Source organism: Notechis scutatus, chromosome Z, assembly GCF_049901735.1.
Source record: "Notechis scutatus isolate UNSWTSFEM ecotype Mainland chromosome Z, rNotScu1.2, whole genome shotgun sequence".
Classification (NCBI taxonomy): domain Eukaryota; kingdom Metazoa; phylum Chordata; class Lepidosauria; order Squamata; family Elapidae; genus Notechis; species Notechis scutatus.
This window is the reverse complement of record NC_142025.1, coordinates 133,745,943-133,771,036: the sequence shown is the minus strand read 5'-3', so window position 1 is coordinate 133,771,036 and position 25,094 is coordinate 133,745,943. Positions and strand designations below refer to the sequence as shown.

The 25,094-nt window shown below is 42.0% G+C and overlaps 1 protein-coding gene across 2 annotated transcripts; it reads right to left on the bottom strand.

Moving 5' to 3' along the window:
* Window positions 1-115: 115 nt before the first annotated feature.
* CORO1A (coronin 1A) lies at window positions 116-23,696 on the bottom strand. 2 transcript variants are annotated; one of them, XM_087944994.1, is made up of 11 exons: window positions 23,590-23,696; window positions 14,283-14,485; window positions 11,309-11,431; window positions 10,293-10,422; window positions 10,013-10,197; window positions 7,276-7,395; window positions 5,711-5,815; window positions 5,443-5,588; window positions 5,062-5,119; window positions 2,345-2,560; window positions 116-1,758 (listed from the first exon to the last, which is right to left on the bottom strand). In XM_087944994.1, exons 2-11 carry the CDS (start codon window positions 14,478-14,480, stop codon window positions 1,654-1,656), a joined length of 1,386 nt encoding a protein of 461 aa, XP_087801120.1. In that variant the 5' UTR covers window positions 14,481-14,485; window positions 23,590-23,696; the 3' UTR covers window positions 116-1,653. The 2 variants fall into 2 exon arrangements, with proteins under 2 accessions (XP_087801120.1, XP_026538031.1); XM_026682246.2 differs by lacking the exon at window positions 23,590-23,696 and adding an exon at window positions 15,599-16,110.
* Between the last annotated feature and the right edge of the window lie 1,398 nt (window positions 23,697-25,094).

The window sequence follows — 25,094 nt, the reverse complement described above, 5'->3', positions numbered from 1 at the left end:
CATAACCAGTTCTTGTTGGGAACTATCTGTCCCTGTTTTCCATTTCTTAAAATGTCCTTTGCAGGGGGAGAACTAGGTTAGTCTGTGGTGGCAAAAACCAGGAGTCTCGTAACAGTTTTTCCAACCAATACATTTTATTAAAAGGCATAAGCTTAATAGGCACTGACATCAGAACTCAATATAAGGACACAATAATACCAAGGATTCCACCTGCCAGGACACCATGAGATATCTCAAAGTATTTTTTTTAAAAAAAAAACCGAATTTTTATCAGCACCATTGAATGAGAAATTCTAAACCATTCAAGCAATCTCAGTTCTCAGCAATAAATTTTTAATGTATTAGAATTGTTAACTGATAGGCTACTTGTAACCTCTCATGTATCATCTGTATCTGCATAACCAACTTGATTTTTCTACCCTTCTATCTCCCTCCATTTTAAATTGGTCTTAACACTCCACTCCACTTACCAAGTGAGCTGCAGCTCACCAAAGCTTTTAATGTCTTAATAAAACGTTGGTTACCTGGAAAAGATCCTTCCGGGCTCCTCCCAGTGTTAAAAAGTCCTCCCTTCGTGGGAGGTGAAAACTTTGCTCCTTACTCTGATTTCATTTTGGAGGGGAAAAGCCACTACAGGCCATTGGTCAACTATTCAAATTGGGCCCCGTGTTTAATCAAGAGAAGGGCCACCTAGATCAACAGGATTAATTAATTAATTAATTCTATTACATTTAAAGGATTGGCTACAAATCATTGATGAATACATGGGTGAAAAAAATATCTATATCTAAGATGGGTAGACCATTCCATGGAAGATAAAGTGGTAAAGAGGATTTAAATAGCTCTGTTAGGCATTGGGAGCCTTTCAATGCCAGACGTGGGGGAGAACTTCCTAGCGGGAAGGGGGAATTGATCCCAAGAATATCCATCAAGTTTAAAACTTGAATAAAAAAGGTCTGCTATATAACTTTCAGATGAGTTCAGATGAATGAAACGGTTTGAATTCAATACATAGATGCAAAATTGTTCCAAATAAACAAGCATAGTTTATTAAGCAGGTAGATTTCCCTTCCTCCCTCTCACAAAGGTGGGGAATCTGCCTTCCAAAGGATTTGCTCCCTGCAATTTTGGGTTGGGTTACTGACCAACTAACTAAAATTGCATACCTATTGATCCAAATGTTTGGGTGATGATCAGTTAAATATTTTAGCCCTATTAAAACAAAGTCCCTCAGAAATAAAATTTTAAGTAAGAGGAAATGCAGCATTTAAAAAAAAATCCAGAGAAAGAACATTTGTTTTCTAAGGGGAAAAGCAGAGCAGGAACCAGAAAGCAAAGATCCAGAACTGGAAGCCTAGGAGATAAAAGCCTGCAGATTGTAAATAGATGGGCTATCATCCCAAATGCTTTCACCAAGGCAAAGCGAAGAAGTATTTCATATCTTTGCAGGTGGAATCTGTTAACTCAGAAAAGGGGCTCTGTCTGGAACAGACAAACTGAGTTTCTGCCCTGAGCTTAGGGTGGATGAATCTTTATAATGCCCTGAGGATCCACCCATTTTTTTAAAAAAAAATCAAAGGGGCTTTAAAAGGCCAGTGAAACGAAGTCCATGGTGACTCATGAAGAACCAGACTGGCTAGGAAGAGAGAGAAGCTATTTCTTCACAATCCTTTCCAGCTCTGAGATGCGTCGCTCCTGTTCCGACACAGTAGCCTGCAGTCGTTTCAGGTCCTCTGAGAGCTGATCTAAAGCTGGACCCTAAAGGATACATTATGTGGTAAACTTTATTATAATTACTGATAAGACTGGAAGAGCAGATTTTATTTAGAAAAAGTATGCGTTATCACTCCCTTAAAGTAATCTAGTTTTGACTCAAAGCATTTATCACTGCTCTAAAATTTCCCCACCAACTCTATGCAAATCTTCATTCCTGCATAATGTCACCTGAAAAAAACTTGATTGCAGGGTGCATAACTAGAACATCACGATGTCCCTATCATTAGTAGAGAATAAGGATCTTTTCAAAATCGTTAAAATTAGGCCAGATTCTCCCATTTATAAGACTATTAAGGGGCAAAGGCTAAAAAGCTAGGCTTCACCTGTTCCAGTAATGTCAGGTCCTCAGGTATACCTTCCCAAAGCCTTGAAGGACCACAAAAGGCAAATGTTTCTCTCAGGGTTAAAGACACGCCCTCCCCGCTGTCCACAAAGGTGTATGGAACATTGGGTGGTCTTCCAGGAGAAGATGTGGACCATGAAGGTCAATGGGTTGTCAAGGCCAATCCAAGACCAAATAGCCCAGAAGACCTAATCTTGGGTTGACCTTGGGTTTTCTCCTCCTTACCCCTTGCTGTGTCCTGTCATGTGGAAGTTGACTTCTCTTGGGCCCCTGCAGGAGCGTCTGGTTGACTTTGAACTCTCGGCTCTTCTGGGGAGTGTAGCCATCCTTGAGGGAAATGAGGATGGGGCTTGCATCCTTGCCTGCTAGCCACTCCTCTGAGGACAAGGCAGGATCTGGACCAGGTGTGTCAGGATATAGGTCCTCTTGGAACAGGTCTGACTGCAGAAACCATACAAAAACACAGTCTCGGCATTACAGCAAGGAAGAACCTCTCCCCTCCAGATTTAAAAACAGAAGTTCAACCTCTCACTACACATCCCAAATGTCAGCATTCTATACGGGGCAAGCTTTTGTCCAGGTAGTCCTTGACTTATGACCACAATTGAACCCAAAATTTCCATTGCTAAGCAGAACAGATGTTAAGAGAGCTTTCCCCCCCAATTTTACAACCTTTTTTGTCACAGGTGTTAAGTTAGTAACACGGTTAAGTGAATCTGGCTTCCCCATTGACTGCATGGTGATCACATGATCCCAGGACACTGCAATCATCATAAATATGAATCAATTGCCAAGCTTCTGAATTTTGGTCACATGACTGGCGGGGGAATGCTGCAACAATTGTAAGTGAAAAATGGTCATAGGTCAGTTTTTTCAGTTCTGTTGTAACTTTGAATAGTCACTAAACAAACTGTCGTAAGTTGGGACCACCTGTATAGGCTCCAAGAGCCAAGTCCAACCTGATTAAACAATTGCCCAAAAGATTGTGAAGGTACAGAAAGGAAACTGCTTGTTCAGTGGGCAAATGGCTACAGCTATCTCAAGAAATTGGGAAGGTGGCTTTGCAACTTTTATTCCGGGATTAAAGTTACATGTGTTAAACCAAGACTCTGATAATTTTGGAACGGATGAGCTCCCTCAGTGAATCGATGCATTTACCACATTTCTGTAAGGACTGCAGACTTGAGAAAACCACAATCTATTTAAAATGATTTGTGTCACTGGATCGAAAGTAGGAAAAAAGCACACTGGATCAACCCAGGAGATCCAGTGATAGATTAGATGCTAGCAGAGGCTCCCAAGCACTATATTGTCCCAGAAACAAGCAAACTCTTTACCAACAATGACTAAATAAAGAGGCTGCCTAGAAGATTATTAGATCTGAAATTCAACGTATTTGGATGGTATTGGGTTGTGAAAAATTAGTGTGGTGATCCACTCCCCATCTTACGACTACAACATTCCTAAATCAAGAATACGAAGGCTTCATAAATCAAGGCTCCTTTTACTGCAATGGCTGGATTTACACAAAGCCACATACCGTGCATTATATGTTTTCTGAGTTTGAGCTTAGCACATTGCATGAACCAGCAGTTCTGATTCATTCTATCAAAGTTAGTTTCACATTAAGTGTGCACTGGGCCATTCTCATTTGCTCAATGAACCCTCATTAACAAAGCCACGATTTGGCATGACACATGCACCCATTCTATTGCACTCTTCCAAGTAAATCAAGCAATTGTGACTCTCAGTGGTCAGCTTTGCTGCTGTCTCCTTAAGGTTCCTAGCTTGTGTTTGCTAGATCCCCAAGAAATCTCTCCTTCCTCCATAATTATCTGAGGCCATGTAATTCTATACAGGTAGGCCTTGACTTACACCCTGTCGCTTAGCAAAAATTCAAAATTACAAAAGACCTTGAAAAAGCTACGTAGGATCCAAATGCAAAGCTCTAACATCCTTTCCCGCACATCAAGTGACATTTGGGCCACTCGGCAACCAGGCCACCTGTACAACAGTTTGCAATAGCCTATGGTCACATGACCATGATTTACAATGTTTTTCAGATGTAGGCGAATGTATGTATCCCAGGATAATGTTGCAGAATCCAGTCTGGGTCAGTCACTGGGACCAGACGTTCCCTGAAGATGGACTCCAGCACGAGTCTTGCAAAAAAATGCTCCGTAGCAACCAATGGGTTCACAACCACCCCTATGTTCCATTAATGACTGCCACATTGGTTTAATGATTTCTGCAAAAAAAAGGTTGTAAAATCAGATGCAGTCACATGGCCACCTGCTTTACGGCCATCATTGACTACCACAATTGAGCTCACAATTTTGACTGTAAGTTGTGACAGTCACCTTGTGACCATGCTCCAATTTTGCAACCTTTGTAAAACAAGCTGAGGGCTACCTGTACTCTTTATTGTATCCAAAATGATAAACAATCCAGACAATGGAGGCAGCGAGGTTATTCCTCTGCAGCAGAGATTTGATTATAAGGAAGAAGCAAAAGCAGAGCAAATCATTGTAAGGGGCAACTGTTCTCCAACACTTCATATCCAGGTGAGGCTTCTACCTGAAACTCTGGAGAGCTACAGAGCAGCACTGACCAACCTGTGGCCTTCAGCCTAATTTAAAAAGCAATCAGTTCATCTTCTTGGCAAGCTGCTGGACAGGGAAAAAAGAGGAGGAGGAGGTTGGTCCCTGCCCGTTTGCAATTCCCCAAGAAATTATCCACAAGAAACTCAACCTTGGCCATCCTGAAGCAGATGATGCCCATCTAAATGGCTGAATGGTGCCAATGCAGCTTTCTAGAGAGATGGTTCCTTAGGCTCAAGGAGAAACGAGCCTCAGCCCTTTTCCTTCCCTGCTATGAACTGTTTTTCAGTTGTTCTCCCAATGCCTTTTCCTACCGACCGTAAAGGGTCGGTCCACTCTTACCTTCCGGGGCACCGTCATACCAATGGGTTCACATTTCCTCTCATGTAGTTTGTAAAATCTAGAAGGAATAAAAAATGATTCTAGGAAGGAGAGAGAAAAAAATCTTTGGAAGGGTCTCCTCTAAAACAAAAACAAAAAGTCCCAGGTATTATTTATGCTTGGCCCAAGGAATCTGAGTGTTGGGATTGCAACAGAATATAAGAAAGTGTCAGGTTTCTATTCAGGGATGAAGCTTGCAGAGGTTTTGTACCTTTTGTTGCTATTTGTCACCTTCACTTGATACCAGTGTAGTGGGGGGGGGGTTATAAATAGGATGGGAGACCAGTTACATCCCTGTGAACCTCTTGCAGGAAGCAGGGGAGCAAAACACACGTTCTCTACCTGGCAATCTCGCACTTGCTGACATCCAGCCCTCGTTTGGGCATCCATCCCCCTCCTCGCTGCGACTCCTTGGAAGTAAACATGGATAAATAGTGCACATAGGGCGCTTCGCCAGTCAGCTCGAAGTACCGGATGCTGCTGTCACCCTGCAGTGGATGTTGAGGCTCTTTTAATTTCTGCTTGTTAAAGAACTTCCCCCGCTGAGCTCATCCAAAATGTTGCTTCTAGATTTGGCATTGCCAGCATTTCCCCTTCACTCAGGACTCACCTTGCCAGTCAGGTAAACCACGTTGGTGTCTGGATCATAATAGGGCAAGAGTACGCCACTGCTTGTATCTAGCTCCTGAAGGGTCAATGGTTCCTCAGGATTTCTCTATAGAGGAAAAGAAGGAAGGAAGGAAGGAAGGAAGGAAGGAAGGAAGGAAGGAAGGAAGGAAGGAAGGAAGGAAGGAAGGAAGGAAGGAAAGAGAAAAGAAAGAGAAAAGAAAGAAGGAAAGAAAGAAAGGAAAGAAAAAGGAAGGAAGGAAAAGAGAAAGAGAAGGAAGGATGGGAAAGAAAGAGAAGGAAGGAAAGAAGGAAGAAAAAGAAGGAAGGAAGGAAAGAAAGAAAAGAAAGAAGGAAAGAAAGAAAGAAAGGAAAGGAAAGAAAAAGGAAGGAAGGGAAAGAGAAAGAGAAGGAAAGAAAGAAGGAAGGATTTCAGAAATACAGTTGTAGAGTTAGTCTGGAATAAAAGCCTAGGAGTAACTTCCTAGTCAGAGTTACACTGAGTTAATTAAGACAAAATCTCTTTGAAATGTTTGTTTGCTTCCTTCCTACATTTGGGCTCTGTGGTCTCGTCTCATCCAAACTGCACTTCTTCCCCAGTTCCTTCCCAGTTCCTCACAGACTCTCGTAGTTTAGCCATAGTCCTACCTGAAACTAATGAAATGTCTGCAAGAAAGCAAGCTCAGAGAGCACCAAGGACTCATTGCAACCCTAAGCTACAAATATTCTCCTTTATAAACTCCTTTATAGTTCCACGTGCTGAAAAAGCATAAAGTTCTTACAAAACATACTTGTGGGTTTCTGTGATCTAAAGAACAATGGAAAGAGCCAGTGTGGTGTAGTGGTTTTAAGGCACCAGGCTAGAAACTGTGAGACCATGAGTTCTACTCCTGCCTTGGGCATGAAGCCAGCAGGTTGACCTTGGGCCAGTCATTCACTCTCAGCTCTGGGAAGGAAGGAAGGGCAAACTACTTTGAAAAATCTTCCCAAGGAAACTGAAGGGCTTGTCTAGGCAGTCACAAGGAGTCAAGACTGGCTTAAAAGTAAACACCCCATCCCCCCACCCCAAAAAGAACAATTATCCAGACTTCTGAACAAGAACTTCTTATTCTCTGGGAAGAATTTCAGCCTGCCCCTCCATCAATAAACAGGGCATCATAATTGATCTGTTTTACAGGGTTGTTGTTAAAGACTTCGATAGTAAATGAAACGTGTTAAGCATTCAACATCCCCATACAAAATACAGAAGATCCCTACAACACCAGAGTGAATTTCCTCTTGAAATGTCCTTGGGTCTACCTTGTGTCCTTTAATAAATTGTTTATTGTAAAAGAATTACAATATGCACAAGGGAGAGGACTTTGATGTTGAAACGGGCTTTCCTGCAACCTTCTTCAACGCAAGGCTTTGGCAATAGCCTTGCCCTCATTTGTCCTCACTGGCCTTATTTGAGCGGTAAGGGCCACCCACTTTTCAAATCCCTTGGACAGCAGGTGGCCTCTACCATTCAAATCTTTGGAAGACGTTGCCCAAATACCACCTGTAAAGATGTCCATTCTCTCTGCTCACCAGATCCCACAGGGCCACCTGTCGCTCGCTCATGCGGCTGAAACCTGTTGTAAAAAGCTTCCCATCCTTCACAGTTGTGGCCCGAACGGGACGAGATCCCTCGTGGGCCCGGGGCAATTCCTGAAAATGAGACAAAATGAGACTTGTAAGAGCAGAAGGAAGGTGAACCACAAATGAATGACCAGGTCTTGCCCACTTCTGGACAGTGAGAAATCATCCCATTTTGTTGGGCCATTTTCCAGCCTTCTCTCCCAGCACAAAATATCTCATTTGCCCATATCAATACTCAGGGAAGAGTGGAATAATCTCTGAACAAAAGGAAACATTTCTCCATGATAAATCAATCTGGAAGACATGAGGAGGATGCCCACCAGTGGAAATGGACTTTAAAAGCAGGCATGCAAGTAACAAGAAACACATGTAGTCCTCAACTTACAACCATTATTTTAGTAACTGTTCAAAGTTACAACGGCATTGAAAAAGGTGACTTATCACTGTTTTTCACATTTACAACTGTTGTGGCATTCCTATGGTCACATGATCAAATTTGGGATACTTGGCAACTGGTTCATATTTATGTGTAGTTGCAGTGTCCTGGGTCATGTGATCATGTTTTGTGACCTTTTGGCAAGCAATGTCAATGGAAAAGCCAGATTCACTTAACAGCCATGCTAAAGTTAGTCCTCGACTTACAACAGTTTGTTTAGTGACCATTCAAAGTTACAACAGCACTGAAAAAGGGACTTATGACCATTTTTCAGGTTTATGACCATTATAGCATCCTTATGGTCACATGATTTACATTCAGATGCTTTATAACTGACTCACATTTATGACGGTTGCAGTGTCCCAGAGTCATGTGATCATCTTTGCCGGCTTTTGACAAATCAAGTCAACGGGGAAACCAAATTCACTTAACAACGTTATTAATTTAACAACTGCAGTGATTCACTTAATAGATGTGATAAGAGAAATCATAAAATGGGGCAAAACTCATTTAACAAATTTCTTGCTTAACATAAATTTTGGGCTCAATTGTGATCGTATGTTGAGGACTACCTGTATTAAGTTAACAACTGTAGTGATTCACTTAACAACTGTGGCAAGGAAATGGAGTAAAACTCACTTAACAACTGTCTTAGCAACAGAAACCGTAAATCCAGGACTGCATTAGGAATAATTTACCAAGGCATGTAAGAAATACAAAAATCTACTGTGGTACAAGTTCTTTTAAACTTACAATTGTTTAATGACAATTTGAACTTACGGAGGCCAAGGAGAGAATGACTTGTGACTCATTCTCAAAATTATGACTGTTGTACCCCATCCTATGCAATCATGGGATTGCAATTTGGGGCTTGGCAACTGGCTTGCATTTACAATGGTTGTAGTGTCTTGCTGGCATATGATTGCAATTTGCAATCTTCCCAGTCGGCTACTGAAAAGCAAAGTCAATTGGGGAAGCAGGACTCACTTAAAGACTGCATGATTTGCTTAACAACCATGACTTGCTTAATAACCATGATAAAAATGGTAGCAAAAATGGATCCAGCCTTGTGACGACATCCTTAATGGCTGCACTGCCTAGCAAACACAACGTACAAATCTAGTCAAGGTCTATCTGTATAGACTGTTTCTATTATGGCCTTCACATCAGTGTTGCATTTCAAAAAAGATTACCACCGGTTCGGTGGGCATGGCTTGGTGGGCATGCTTTGCATGCACTCACACACTTTGCACACGCGTATGTGCCAAACGCGCACTTTGTGCAGGTGCAGAGGCTTTCCAACTCACCTCCTGTACGCTCCCTGTCACTTCAGCAGCTGACACGCAGCAATCTGTTGTGCCACGCTTCAAAATCAGGACGTAAAGGTCAATATGGGAGCTCAGGCAGGCAAACGGGCCCAATAGCACAGCATCTTAGAGAACCAGTTCAGTCTCCACTGCTCTTCGGCGGTACCAGTACACCAGAACCGGGCCAAACCGGTAGAATAGCAATAGCAATAGACTTATATACTGCTTTATAGTGCTTTTACAGCCCTCTCAAAGCGGTTTACAGAGTCAGCATATTGCCCCCAACAATCTGGGTCCTCATTTTACCCACCTTGGAAGGATGGAAGGCTGAGTCAACCTTGAGCCTGGTGATATCACCACTGCTTCACATAAACCATTCCAAAGTCAATCTCTATCCCACTGAATCTTCAGATTTTGCACCAGTCAATTAGTATTCTGTGATTACTCAGCTGATTCTATCCTCACTAGCTTGTTATGGGGGTGCCTCTCTCTTTTTCTCTACAGTTGTTCAGAGATTTTCTCATGAATACTTTGATTAAATGAGGACCAAAAGACTCAGAGATCATGGTACAGATAAATGCTAACGAGGAAGTCTCTAGAATCAACAGCAGCGTGCTTTTGAATTTAAAGATACAAATCAAGGAATAAAGTGATGGCAATGTTTCTGCAAACTTTTGACTATATACTTTGAAATATAAATCACTGAATTAATTCATGGCTGGATGGAAACTTGGCTCTCCACATTGCTGATCGTCAATACCTATTAGCCAACGCAGCCAAAAGTAAACAACATTAGAAGAATAGCAGACACTCCATTTTGGGGACCAGACAAATCTGCTAACACAGGCAATTATTCATCTAATTTGCATCCTGATTTTTAAAAAATCAGCCTCTTCTGGACCTGGCAGTTTTAGACTTTCTAGAAGGTGAAAGTTTTGCCTACATTTGCTGCGGTGCCTCCTGTCCGGGGGTCGAAAAGCCGCACGTGCTTATCCCGGCAGGCCGTGCAGAGCAAAGAGCCGTCCTGGTTCCAAGCTGCACTGTAGATGACATCTGGGTGCAACTCATCCAAGGAAATGGCCGCTTGTCCAACACCCACGTCCCAGACTTTTATGACATTGTCGCAGCCTGTAGCAGATGGGAAGAAGACAAGAGTCATGATTAGGAAGGTGGCAGATTGCGGTTGTGGCCCTGGGCCCACCTTTGGGCCTGATTTTCCTTACCTGCACTCAGCAGGAGGTTCTGGGCTGTTGGGTGCCATGTCACAATCCCCACCCTTTTAGAGTGGCCTTCAAGAGTCACCAGAGGTTCATTCAAAGATCTTGTAAGACCACCTTCAGGCACCGACCAGACCTAAAAACATGCAAGACAAGAATTAAAGAAGATTGTGAGAGAACTGGAAAGAAAAGACACCCCCTATTTTGCCAGAATGATTCTGTTGTCTTATGTCTGCCTGCCTGCTTGCCTGGGTGGTCAAAGGTCTAAAAACAACCCAGACAACAATGGGCATATCTTTAATATTTTGGAGGTGATCAAATTTGATGTCTTGAACTGGTGCAGAGAACAGATTGCATGCAAGTGACTCTGGAGCACAGGAGGCAAACCGTGAGGCATATTACTTGGAGATGGTAAAAGATCCTCAGATAACCTTGCTTGTCTGCCATCCAAATTCCCCATTCGGATAAAATTTCCCTTCATTTGATACTTCTTTAAGCGTCCTTGCCTATATGTCATTCGTTTTTCCCACAATTCATTGCTGTTTGCCCTCTCAGACTCCTCTTTATCTCCCAGAGTGGGATGTTCAGCTTGCTACTTCTCTTTTCTTCCCTTTTTCTGCTCGATCCTGATTTTTCTGAGGGAAAACAATTCCAGCAAGAATTGTTATCTACCAGTTGTAAGCCTCTGGTGAGGGGATTACAGGAGCTACTACTGAAAGAAACAAGACAGCAGGTTAGATGAGGGCTAACAGACTCAGTGTTCTCCAAAATGCATTGTCAAAATGCTGGTGGCCCAGGGTAACAAAGAGTTTAGTCCCAAATCCTAGAGAGGTCCAGAGAGCTTACTGCTACTTAAAAAAAAAAAAAAAAACTATGCACAAAAAATATTCTTGTAAGCAACAAGGCAAGGTTGTGACCAGTGATGTCCTCAGGAACATAAAGTGCCCCTGGCTTTGTGGTGCCTGGGCAAACTGCCCTGTCCCTTCCCTCTCCTTCTCCCTTTTATTAATTTGACCACTTACCATAACAGTGCAGTCCTCGGATGCGCTGGCAATAACATGGTCATTGTGGGGGCACCACTCTATGTCTAACACAGGAGCTGTGTGCCCCGAGACCACAGGGTGGGCTTTATCCAGGCGACCAGTCTGCAAAAAAAGGAAGATAGAATGTTTGTTTCGATGCATCAGGGGTTTATTTCAAATGGCGACTCTTACTTTCCAGCGCTTGTGCTGTTTTTCTGTATTCCATAAAAGAGACATTTTACTTTGAGAACATGGCCCATAGGAAGCCATATGATGAGAACCAGGAGACCCAATTATTCCTGGGCTCACTGAATTGGTGTAGATGATCAGTGAAGAGCAAGCAATAGGCTGACCACATTCATTTCCCCCAACCTTGAGATAAACATCCAGAACTGGAAGAATGCCTTCAGAGTTTAAGGCCTATCACAAGTACAAGTTGATCGGCATCATCCAATCTCCTTAATCTCCATTGGCTCTACCAGCAGATGAGAAATAGAAAGGGTAACTTCACACAAAACCCCAACCCTGGTTTATAAAACAAAACACAGGCATTAATCAGATCAATCACTCTCAGTTAGTTCTGTCTTCAGAAGTTGAGGGTGCTAAGGTCAACACGGGTCAGGTACGTGGTGGCCTAATGGTTAAGACTCTGGACTTGTCCACCGGAAATTTGGCAGATCAGGACCCAAGCACCACATAACAGGGCGAGCTCCTGTTCTTGACCCTACTCTTGTCCACTTAGTTATTCAAATGCATGCAAATGCAAGTAAATAGATTCCATTGGTGGGAAGATTACAGTGTTCCGTGCACCTCGGTGTATAGTCATGCCAGCCACATGACCATGGAATTATCTTTGGAGAATGCTGGCTTCCTCGGCTAGGAAACAGAGGTGAGCACCACTCCCTAGAGTCAGTCACAACTGGAGGAGAAATCTTTACCTTAGCTTTGCTTAAGGTCAACACTGAGTTATGCCATTTGCATTTGGAGAAGGTGGGCAAGTGGGAGAGAAACGAAGGGGCCAGAGGGAGATCCTTAGCAGGGAGGGAACAAGGTAGAGGCCTAACCATGTTGCTGCCCAACAATTTATTACAGGAAGAGAAATTATCATGAAATGTTAAAAGTTTAAAACAGAACAAACCATGCAGCAGATTAATTGCCAGACCTAAACTTTTAGCATCCAGAGCTAATAGGCATCTGGATTTTTGTACCCTCCTCTTTTACTTCCAGATGGAAGATCCTTCCATCTCTTTCTTAATTTCTTTCCCGCCCACCTCACTTTCCTTCTTTAATTAGCTCTTTTGCAGGCACATGTTTATAGATCCCTGTTTCCACAGTGCCATCTAACCCACCCCCTTCCCAGAATCCCACATCTTTCTGCATTCAGGGAAAATAACAATAGAGTTGCCAAATTTTCACCAAGGCACTATTTCTGTGCCTTTAACCATAGTTGGATCCACAGACATTACTGCTATCCCTATTTTTATCTATTCAAGTTGATACGACACTTAACATGCTGAATCATTTTCGTAGCAAATCACAACTTTTCACTTGTGAAAATGTTCTCTTGCTGACACCAATCTCTTTTAAGAGAGTTGGAAGCTGGACTCACTGCTGGGGGGGAGGTCTATTTTTTTTTTAAGTTTGCTTTTACTTCTTTTTTTTTAATCGGTTGGCAAAGGCCTTAAAGCAGGGGTCTCCAACCTTGGCAACTTTAAGACTTGTGGACTTCAACTCCCAGAGTTCCTCAGCCAGCTTTGCTGGCTGAGGAACTCTGGGAGTTGAAGTCCACAAGTCTTAAAGTTGCCAAGGTTGGAGACCCCTGTCTTAAAGCACCTGGAGCAACAGACTTGAGAAACTTGTAACCATTCACTATCCTTTCAGGAATTCCCACAATTTGGGTTTTAAGATTTCTATTCTCTCTCCTTCTGTGACCTTCCCATCCATTGCCTCCAAGAAGAGCTGACTGGAATCCAGGAAAAAATGTTAGGCCAGCGGGTTGAATCTACTGCCACTTATCCAAATGGGAAAAGAAGGGAGGTTTTATGGGCCACCAGCCTGGTTTACGTGCTGTTCTATAGCCTCCTTCTCTCCTTTCCCACACCATTTATTGCTTGCTGCCTCTGAATCTCCTCCATGTCACGCTGAAATCATGGGATATGTCCTGGGGGCAAGCACAAGGTCTTCGCCAGGAATGTCTGGAAAAGCCATCCACTGAGTTGACCTACATCTAAACTTTGATTTTGAAAGGGGGAAAAAATATAACGGCTAGAGTAATTCGTAACAACGGTAGTCATCAAATTTGGAGGAAATTTCATGTAGCTACTGTGGCCTTTCAAGGAGACACTTAAAACATGCAACCTGGCTGTGGGGAAGAGAAGTTACACATTACAGAAAGCAGGAGAGGAAGCCAGTCCCCTGCTGCCAAATATAAAGCTCAGATTGACAGAGAGGATGGGAGACCTTGAGGAACCAACTCGCAAGCTTCCATTTTTGAATGGATGAGGCCACAGGGATGAGAACCAGGACTGCTGAGTTGGGGGATCAACCACTGAAGAAATGGAGTTTAGTGTGAAACTAGAAGCATCGTGAGAAAGCACAGAGGAGAACTTTAATTATTGCTAACTGATGTCGGTTCTTTTTCCTCCTGCTGCCCCCAAAGCCACTTCCTCTTCTTCATTTTTTTTTTTTTCATCTTATTTCCGTAACAGGTCCTAACCATTTAAGGTAAAAAAAAATCAGCAGTTCCACCAATCCCTGCCCCCTTCTTGCATGCTGTGCAAGTCCCCAGAAAACCACACAAAAAAGCAGAGGACGGGGAAGAAGGCAGAAGTTAGATTCGCAGTTTTCTATGGGATTCCTTGGCAAGAAACTGCCTTGAGCATTGCTGGGAAGACGACCTGGGATAAACCAGAAAAGCTTTGAAAGAGGTCTCAAAAGTGGGGGTGGGGGGGTTTAAGAAGGTGGGGGAGGGCACCTTGGACAATGGCAGGACCAGGAAGGCTCCTCCACCACTGGCCTCCACGACGATGGCTAAGAATTGGGGGTTGACAGAGCAAAAGTTCCCATCCCATGTCATTTGAGAAACACGGATGTCATCATAGCATTGGTCACCCTTCACCGGTTGCCCGTAGACATGGCGGAACTTACTGGACCTCACAACTTTGCGGCTCATGGTTCCTGCAAAACAGCACATTGTTAACACCATACAGTCATCCCTAGGAGCATGCAACCACCCCACTGCTAGCACCATTTCCTTCTTGAAACCTTGAGCCCATGTGAGTCGATGATGGCCCTGAGCCCCGTTTCACCTCCCGCCAACACGCTAAAGCCTCTCTGTCTCAGCCCAGCACCAACTCCACACAGAAGAACCAACTGGGATCAAGAAGATTTGATTAAATTTGCACCTTCTAAGGTCATGCAGCTGCAGAAGATCATTGTACATCCCCTGCCCCGAGTAGACCCTCCAAGGCCCAAATGCTTCCCACAGAATAGGAGAGCTCTTCAGAATACAGTAACGCTGAGGAAAGTGCTGCGTTCAAGTCTTACACAGGCCAACCCTCCCAAAGATCCCAGAAGATGAGTTTGCAGCCTGGTCATTTATTCATGAATTAGCTCCACCAGATCTCAGAATTGTAAATAAATAACACACATGCAACCCTTAAATCCACGCATTTTTCTCCATGGAGCTCAGGATATTGTATCTATGAGATAATTTATATTATTCTCACAACCTCCCTAAGAAGTACACCGGCTTGAGGAATAAACATTTCAAAAAGACTAGCTAGTTGGCTTCACCATTGGGGAATATGACTGCAGTTCTCTCTGGCCAAACCCCAGGCTTTACTTCACCATTCTTTGAGGTCCTCCGCGTGTTGGACTATAACCCCCATCATTCCCAGCAAGGACAGCTGGGCATCAGGAGGGAGAAAGCTACTCTCTTGGGTATGACATTTAAATGAAATGACAAAACGGCATCCACTTCCCAGGCTGCTGGCTGACGTGGGTGGGAAAGAAAATGCCTTCCCAATTCCAAATGAGACAAAGTGCCAGTTAAATCAGAGAGGAAGGGCTGCCTGAACTCTAATACAGAAGTGTTCTCCCTAGGGACCTACTTCACAGGGCTCTGTGCTTTGCCCATCGAAGTTCTAAAGCCAAGATAAAATCAACAGCACAAGACTCTCCTTGCAACCCATAGCGCTCTCAGCAAGAGCCCCATCAACAAAGCAGAGACACACTCCAATCCTTTTGGTTACACCCACCCACACACACACACACATCCTGAGCACTCACCTGCACCTTCCGTAGCTGATGTACCACACAATGCATTAGGAATAGGGCGCTCAGGCTTTTTAAAAGCCATCGCCCAGGAACAGCGCTGGGAGGGCTATCTCTTAAAGGGCCAGCACACAGAAAGCTCACCACCTCTGCTCGTCATACTTTTTCTCACTTCCTCTCTTCCCCCCCCCTCCCCCTTTTCTTTAGCATCCTTCAATCTGATGATGGCACAGAACTGCTGCTTTATTTGCACAAAATACTGTATGGGCACGCGAGATGAGAGAGGAAATGACCACCTGTTAAAAAGAATTGTGCACAGGTTTCATTTGGTACCGGCATCAAAAGATCTTTTCTTTCCTGCTTGAAGAAGACCCTGGCAGAGCCCAGAGGCTTCCTAAATAGCTACGTAAAAATCTTACGATGCTCTGTTTCCCTTCTGTAACCATTGTAATGTGAAGCACTACTTCAAATATTTGCCTCTCTTCTTCCCTGATAAGCAGGGCCACATCAGTTTCAGAAAATGATACCAGCTGCAAAATTGAGCTTCCCCCCAAAGCATTAAGCAGCACCTGTTTTTAGTCCTCCTGTATGTCGCTATCTTGGTCAAACCACAAAGGGACTTGTATATGAGTGTCTGCTTATAGAAGAAACCCACCATCTTAAAAAGAGACTATGCTAATTACATTAATAAGGACCTGAGTGTTTGTATCATTATTATTATTAATCATCGCACAGTCAGCCACATGTTCAGACTGGATTTGGCATTTTTGTCTACCTTACCAAGGACCTGGGATAGGCAGATCTGAATGTTTGACAGTGTTACAGATATCGTCGCAGGATGGAAGCTGTTCCAAGTAAAGCCGCCTTCTGCAATTGACTGATGGCAAATTTGTCAATGACAATGATGGTGTTCAAGGGGTGCTCCAGTTGTTTTGGGACTGCACTCAAGGCACCTATTACTGTTGGTACTACCCTTGCTTGCCTTTGCCATAGTCATTCTATTCTATTTGTAGGTCTTTGTATTTTGTTAGCTTCTCCAGTTCTTTCTCTTCTATTCTGCCATCCCCAGGCACTGCCAGATCCACTATCCAGACTTTTTTTTGTCTTTGTTATCGACAACTGTTAAGTCCAGGCTGTTATGTGGCAGCTGTTTGTCTGTCTGGATTCTGAAGTTCTAGAGCAATTTAACTTCTTCATTTTCTATGACATTTTCTATTTTATGGTCCCACCAGTTTTTGCTTACAAGCAAATTATATTTCTTGCAGATCTTCCAATGCAGCATTGTTGTTTCTTTGTCATGCCGCTGCTTGTAGCCAATTTGTGCAATCTTCTTGCAGCAGCTTACCAGGTAGTCCACTGTTTCTTCAGCTTCTTTGCATAGTGGTATTTACTGTAGGTTTCTATCTTTTCAATTCTGTCTTTGTACAAATTTGTCCTTAAGGCTTGGTCTTGTGCAGCCAGAATTAATCCCTCTGTTTCTTTCTTTAGCTTTCCTGCTCTTAGCTATTGCAAGGTCTTATTATTATCTGCTTTCCCTATTTTTTTTTTTAATGTACTGGCCATGTAGTGCTTTGTTTTCCCGTGCCTCCATTCTGTTCTTCATTTGGTCTTTCTTTGTAGGATATTTTGGTCTCTTCAGTAGTCAGGAAGCCTTCCTGGCATAGTAACTTCAGTGCATCTTCTTCATTGTCCTCCGGATATTCTTCCAAAGCCCTTTTTTCTTCTTCAATTATCTGATGTACTTGCAACATTCCACGCCCACCTATTTGCCTTGGTAGGTACAGTCTGTCAATGTCACTGCGAGGATGAAGGGCATGATTCATTGTCATTATTTTTCTGGTCTTCCTATCCATTTCTTTTTTTTGTTTGAGCCCAGTTCACTATTCCACTGTGTAACAGATAACAGATAACAAATAATCAGAGTTGGAAGGGACCTTGTAGGTCATCTAGTCCAACCCCCCCGCCCAAGCAGGAGACCCGACACCATCTCTGACAAATGGCAGTCCAATCTCTTCTTGAAGGTCTCAAGTGATGAAGCTCCCACAACTTCCGAGGGCAACTTCTGTTCCATTGGTTGATTGTTCTCACTGTCAGAAAGTTTATCCTTATTTCCAGGTTAAATCTCTCCTTGTCCAATTTCCATCCATTATTCCTTGTCTGGCCTACAGGCGCTTTAGAAAATAGATTGACCCCTTCCTCTCTGTGGCAGCCCTTCAAATATTGGAAGATTGCTATCATGTCTCCCCTGGTCCTTCTCTTCACTAGACTAGCCAAGTCCAGTTCCTGTAACCGTTCTTCATATGCCTTAGTCTCCAGTCCCCTAATCATCCTGGTTGCTCTTCTCTGCACTTTTTCTAGAGTCTCAACATCTTTTTTATAATGTGGTGACCAAAATTACTCTAGGTGTGGTCTTACTAAGGCTTTATAGAGTGGTATTAGTACTTCCCTTGATCTCGATTGTATCCCTCTGTTAATGCAATTTAGGATTGCATTAGCTTTTTTGGCTGCTGCTGCACACTGCTGACTCATATTTAGCTGGTTGTCCACTAAGACTCCAAGATCCCTCTCACAGTTACTGCTATTGAGCCTGGTTTCACCCAATCTATATGAAAAACCAAAAGTATTTCTTGCCTAAGTGTAGGACTTTACTTTTCTCTACATTGAATTTCATTTTGTTAGATACGGCCCAGTGTTCTAGTCTGTCAAGATCCATCTGGATCTTGAGCCTATCTTCTTGGGTGTTAGCTATTCCTGCCAGTTTAGTATCATCTGCAAATTTGGTAAATTCCCCTTCTGTTCCCTCATCTAAGTCATTAATGAAGAGATTGAAGAGTACTGGGCCTAAGACAGAACCTTGTGACACCCCACTGCTTACTTCTCTCGATGTAGACTTAGACCCATTAAGGACTACTTGTTGAGTACGGTTTGTCAGTTTGTATCTAATGACTGGTATTACCTTGATGGTATTAACTCTGTCAAGGATCTTGGAGTACTCATCTCTAATGATCTAAGTGCTAGAGCCCACTGTAACTACATAGCCAAAAAGGCATTAAGAGTTGTTAACCTAATCTTACGTAGCTTTTTCTCTGGTAATATTACACTACTAACTAGAGCATACAAAACATTTGCTAGACCAATACTCGAATACAGCTCATCAGTCTGGAACCCACATTACGTATCTGATATTAACACAGTTGAGAAAGTCCAGAAATATTTCACAAGAAGAGTTCTCCACTCCTCTACTCGTTGCAGAATACCTTATGCCACCAGACTTGAAATTCTAGACCTACAAAACCTAGAACTACGCCGCCTTCGGTCCGATCTAAGTATAGTATATAAAATCATACATTGCAATGTCCTACCTGTCAATGAATACTTCAGCTTCAACCATAACAATACAAGAGCACACAATAGATACAAACTCAAGGTTAATCGCACCAAACTTGACTACAGAAAATACGACTTCAGCAACAGAGTGGTCAATGTCTGGAATACTCTACCTGACTCTGTGGTTTCTTCCCCAAACCCCAAAAACTTTAACCTTAGACTGTCTACCATTGACCTCACCCCTTTCCTAAGAGGTCTGTAGGGTGCGTGCATAAGCGCACCAACGTGTCTACCATCCCTGTCTTATTGTTTCTTTTTATTTTTCTTATATGTATCCCTGTATTCATAACTATGTTTTTACTTATACCTATTATCTTGTAAGCAATTGGCAAACCAAATAAAATAATAAATAAATAAATAAATATTTCCTCCAATGAGTTTTGACTCTAGGATCTTTTTCACTCTCTTGATGTATTCACCTCTAATCTTTTTCTTAACTTCAGTGTGCTTGATGTTGTCAGCTTGAAAGATACCCAGGTATTTGTAGTAATCATCTTCATCCAGACTCTTAATGCTATTTTCATGAGGCATTTTGATTCCTTCAGTTTTCACTATTTTTCCTTGTTTGGTAGTGAGTATGGCACATTTATCCAATCCAAACTCCAATGCAATATCTTGGCTAGATATACAAACAATGTTGAGCAACAATTCTATTTCAGATTATGTTTCTCCATACAGCTTTAGATCATCCATGTAAAGGAGGTGAGATAGTCTGGCAGATGTTTTTGATGTTTGATAGCCATGGCCTGAGTTATTCAGTATTGTTGACAGAGGAAACAGTGCAATGACAAATAATAGTGGTGCTAGTGAATCTCCTTGAAATATTCCTCTCTTGATATTAACTTCTCCAAGTCTCTCATCATTGACCTGCAACTGTGTCTTCCATTGATTTTTGCACAAAGCTTCTCATATTTCTATGATTATCCAGTCATGTGGCAGAGAGTCAAATGCCTTTTTGTAGTCAATCCATGCTACATTCAGGTTGGTCTTCCTTCTCTTGCAATTTTCCAAAATCATTTTATCAATTAGGAGTTGATCTTTTGTTCCCCTGCTATTGGGGCAGTTTCCTCTCTGCTTAGGTGGAAAGAGATTTTCAATTAGATGCTGTTGGACTGCATCAGCTACCACACCAGTTAACAATTTGAAAGTTGTTGGTAAGCAGATAATTGGCCTGTAGTGGCCTGCTGCTGCCCCTTTTACTAGATCTTTCATTATCAGGTAGGTTTTGCCAGATGTTAGCCACTCTTCAATTTCACCTCCCTGTAGTATGTTATTAAACAGCTTGGCAATGAGTGGGAATAAACCAGTAAGATGTTTCAACCAAAAACCATGCAGTTCATCTTACCTGGTGCTGACCAATTCTTGATCTTCTTTGCTCTTTTCTCTACCATTTCTGCTGCTATTACTAGTTTTTTCATTTAAACTTCTTTTTTATTCTTATCCACCTCTTTTAACTAAGCTGCATTCTTGTTGTATTTCTTTGGGTTATCCCATATCTGCGCCCAGAACCTTGTCAGGTAGTGACTGATTCACTGCAGTTTCTCCATTGATGAATTGATAGAAAAGTTTCTGATTAGGTTGAAATTGGAGGTTCTGCCTATAATTTGCAATTCGAGCTTCATATCTGCTATTATTTGTTAACCTTATTTTGTGAAGCTTCTTGTCCGGTAACATTGCATTGTTAACTAGGACATACAAAACCTTTGCCAGACCAATACTTGAATACAGCTCATCCTCCTGGAACCCACACTGTATATTGGACATTAACACAATTGAGTGGGTTCAGAGGTATTTCTCGAGAAAAGTACTCCACTCTTGCACTCACAATAGAATTTCCTATGCCTCCAGGCTAGAAATTTTGGGCCTGGACAATCTGGAGCTACGCTGCCTGCGGTCCGATCTAAGCATAGTACACAAAATTGTCTGCTACAACGTCTTGCCTGTCAACGACTTCTTCAGCTTCAATCCCAATAATACATGAGCAAACAATCAATACAAACTCAAGGTAAACCGCTTCAAACTTGATTGCAGAAAATATGACTTCAGCAATAGAGTGGTCAATACCTGGAATGCTCTATCCGACTTTGTTGTTACAGCCTCAACCCCTCACAGCTTCAACCTCAAACTGTCTACCGTGGACCCTACCCCGTTCCTAAGAGGTCCTTAAAGGGGGCATGCATAAGCGCACCAGCGTGCCTACCATCCCTGTTTTACTGTCCCCATTTATCTGTATTTACTTCCTTTGTTCATGTTTATGTTCATACCTACACTTGTTACCTTGTACATGTTTGACGAACAAATAAATAAAATAAATAACATTATTATTATTATAAACTTTTATTCATTAAACATGAAAGTCAACTGAACATTTAAAAATATATCACAAATATCATTGACTGGCTCTGATGGCTGATATGGGTTGCTGCCACCATCTTAGGTATCAACCAAGTATCTTCTTAAAATGTATTTTGTTCCAGGTAGCACACTCTTTTGCAGCTGCGTTGGTACTACAGCAGGAAGCTGCAACTTTTTGATGTATTTTGCAAAATTCTTGGACATGTTACCCAGTGCCGATGACAATGGGTATCACTGTTACATGTTTCATCCATAATTGAGTAGTTTTGATGGCCATGTCACAATATTTCGTGATTTTTTTCCAGTTCTTTTTCTTTGACTCTGCACAGTGGTACAGTGATATCAATAAATTGTACGTTTCGGTTTTGAACAACTGCGTGTTGTGTTCCAAGTGACAATCCGTCTGTATTTGAAAGTCCCACAAGATCTCCACCTTATTTTTGAGTTTTTCTACATTATTATTATTATTATTATTATTATTATTATTATTATTATTATTATTATTATTATTATTATTATTATTCTACTGAGCCTTGGTGGCGCAGTGGTTAGAGCACATTGAATCTAACCAGGCTCAAGGTTGACTCAGCCTTCCATCTTTCCGGGGGGGTTAAATGAGGACCCAAAATTGTTGGGGGCAATAGGCCGACTCTGTAAACCGCTTAGAGAGGGCTGTAAAGCACTATAAAGCAGTATATAAGTCTAAGTGATATTGCTATTGCTATTGCTGCTGCTGCTACTACTACAGGTAGTCCTTGACTTAGCAACTATATATTTAGCAACCATTCAGTTTCAACAATACTGAAAAAAGTGACTTATGGCCAGTCTGTACTTACAATGGTCACAGCATTTCCACAGTCCCATGATCAAAATTCACATACTTTATAAACTGGCAGGTATTTCTGATGGTTTCAGTGACCTGAGGTCATGTGATCATAATTTACAACTTTCCCAGCCACCTTCCAATAAACAAAGTCAATGACGGGAGCTTGATTCCTTTAACAACTGCATGATTCATTCCATAACTACAATGATTTAGCAACTGTGGCAAAAAGGTCATAAAATTCAGTGTGACTCACTTAACAACTACTATGCTTAGCACCGATATTCTGGCCCCAATTGTGGACATAAGTTGAGGACCAACTGTACTACTGGCTTCCCCCAAAACAGCTAGGCTCATTCTGAATTAACTTATTTATTGAATTTGTAGAATATACTGAATCGTAAGCTAGGCGAGCAAGTTGTATGTCACAACCTCTCCCCTATATATTTATATAGATATAGCCCAGTGGTGGGATTCAACTTTTTTTACTACTGGTTCTGTGGGCGTGGCTTGGTGGGTGTGGCAGGGGAAGGATACTGCAAAATCCCCATTCCCTCCCCACCCCACTAGCCTGCTTTCCAGCTCCATTCTCCTGTGCAGGGCAACCAAAGAAGACTCAGCCGATCAGCTGGGACTCAGGCAGCAGAGAATAGATGGGGTCAGAGGTGGTATTTGCCTGTTCTCCGAACTACTCAAAATGTCTGCTACCGGTTCTTCAGAACTGGTCAGAACCTGCTGAATACCACCTCTGATATAGCCTTTTTTAAAAAAAGCACCTTTGGGACATATAGCCTCTAGATATTTAACCTGTTTAAGCAGTCATTGACAAATAGTGATTCTAGTAGAGTTCACTGCAGAACGCATTTTCAATATGAACAGCCTTGTCTGGCCTGCATTTTCTTGTCTTTAATGTTCTAGCCATCTTCTCCAACTCAGATTGTGGGTTGAATTGAAAAAAAGAGCCTGTGAAGATTTCAAAGGAGAGGACATGGCAGGAGGGAAATCGGCTTTTACTATTATTTTGTTTGTTTGTTTATTTATTTATATGTGTGGGGTGTGGGATCAGTGACATCATCAGAGTGGGTAGGGCTTATCTTTTCAACCTGCTTTATATGGTCATAGGGAAAACTTAAAGGCCAAATAGGGATGAAATGCTCCAGATGCTTTACTGCCTGCATTTTGATGCTTTCTCTTTAAAAAACAACAACCTGAAATTGTAGTAGTGAAAGGATTTGCTGTGTAAATGGGGCAGGCAGGGGAAGGCTGAAGCCCATGGGTTGATCACCCTGACCTAAAAGAGGTGGCATGACTGAGATATTAAACCAGAAAGAGCTTTGCAGGTCATAAATAGCACCCAGAATCATCAGGAACCATTGAAGGCATTGAAGTAAAATAACAGGAAAATAGATTTACAGTGAACATGAATAAACACAGTACTCACCTGCAAAGAAAATTTAAACATACAATTGCTGACACTATTGGTGGAAGAACTGACAACTTGGGAACCTCAGACAGAGCTAAGATTTCAAGGTGGAAAACAAAGCAGTTTTTCTGAGTCTGGAAATACAGCCCCAGGGTTGAACAGTATCTGGATCAACTCCATCTTTTCCTGGCATTGGATTCAGATTGCCAAGACGAATATCTTCCTTTCTGTCTTTAAGTTCAGCCTTGAGAAACAGGAACAGTTAGGCAATCATTCCAGATGAATCACCTTCAGTGCCTGGCAGCACAAACCACAAACCAAACTTTACTCTGTTTGAAAACTGCAAGTACAATCGTTGCAATCCAGTAGACATTTGCTGGGAAGTCTTAACTTAGGAAAAGACACTGGAGGCTGCATGTTTAGTATGGAGAGTCTTTCAACCACATATATCACATCAAAACAATTGATGTCTTCTGTGTGACATCTGGCTTGCATTTGCTGTTAAGCAATCATGTGAGTGATGAGTAGAGAAAGAAAAAGAACATTTTAAATTCAATTATGGTTGAATGTATGGGGTGGTTTTTTTTTCCTGTTTAACAGAGGTCCAATTTTTGGAGACTGCCTGGACATCCCTACAGATTTCTTGGCCAGGTTTTCCAAAAGTATTTTGCCATTGTTTCCTTCCTAGAGCTGAGGGAAAGTGAATGGCTTAAGGCCACCCAGCTGGCTTCATGTCCAAAGCAAAACAATCTTCTGGTTTTCTAGCCTGATGCCTTTACATCAAATTGCCTTCCGTGTACTATATTAGATTCTATCTCAGATAATGCTATCAAAGTGAAAAATATTTATCATCAATCTGAATGAAGAATACTCCTAGCACTATGGATACTAAAATTCACTTAATACATTGAAGTTAGAAGAACTTCATTATCAAAGACCAAATTTGGAAAAGAACTTCTTGTATAAAGTTAAACATTTTTATATTTATCTTTGTTTAACTAAAAAATCTCAACACGTTGCATCTGACAGGCTTTATATCCACTGTTTACAACAGCTCACATCAATGAAGACTATCCTATATTTCTGTACAGGTAGTCCTTGACTTACAATTGAGTTCGAAATTTCTGTTGTTAAGTGAGACATTTGTTAAGTGAGTTTTGCCTAATTTTACAACCTTTCCTGCCACTGTTGTTAAGTGAATCACTGCAGTTGATAAGTTACTAACCTGGTTGTTAAGTGAATCTGTCTTCCCTATTAACTTTGCTGGTCAGAAGATCACAAAAATGATCACATGATCCTGGGACACTGCAGTGGTCATGAATATGAACCAGTTACCAAGCATCTGAATTTTGATCACATTATATTGCAAAGGTCATAACAGTCACAAGTCACTTTTTTCAGTGCCATTGTAACTTTGAACAGTTACTAAATGAGTAAGTAAGTCCTTTAAGTTGAGGACTAACTGTATTTCAAGAACCTCAAGGTAGAATACAGGTTGCATACAACCATCTCTGTTGCTTCTA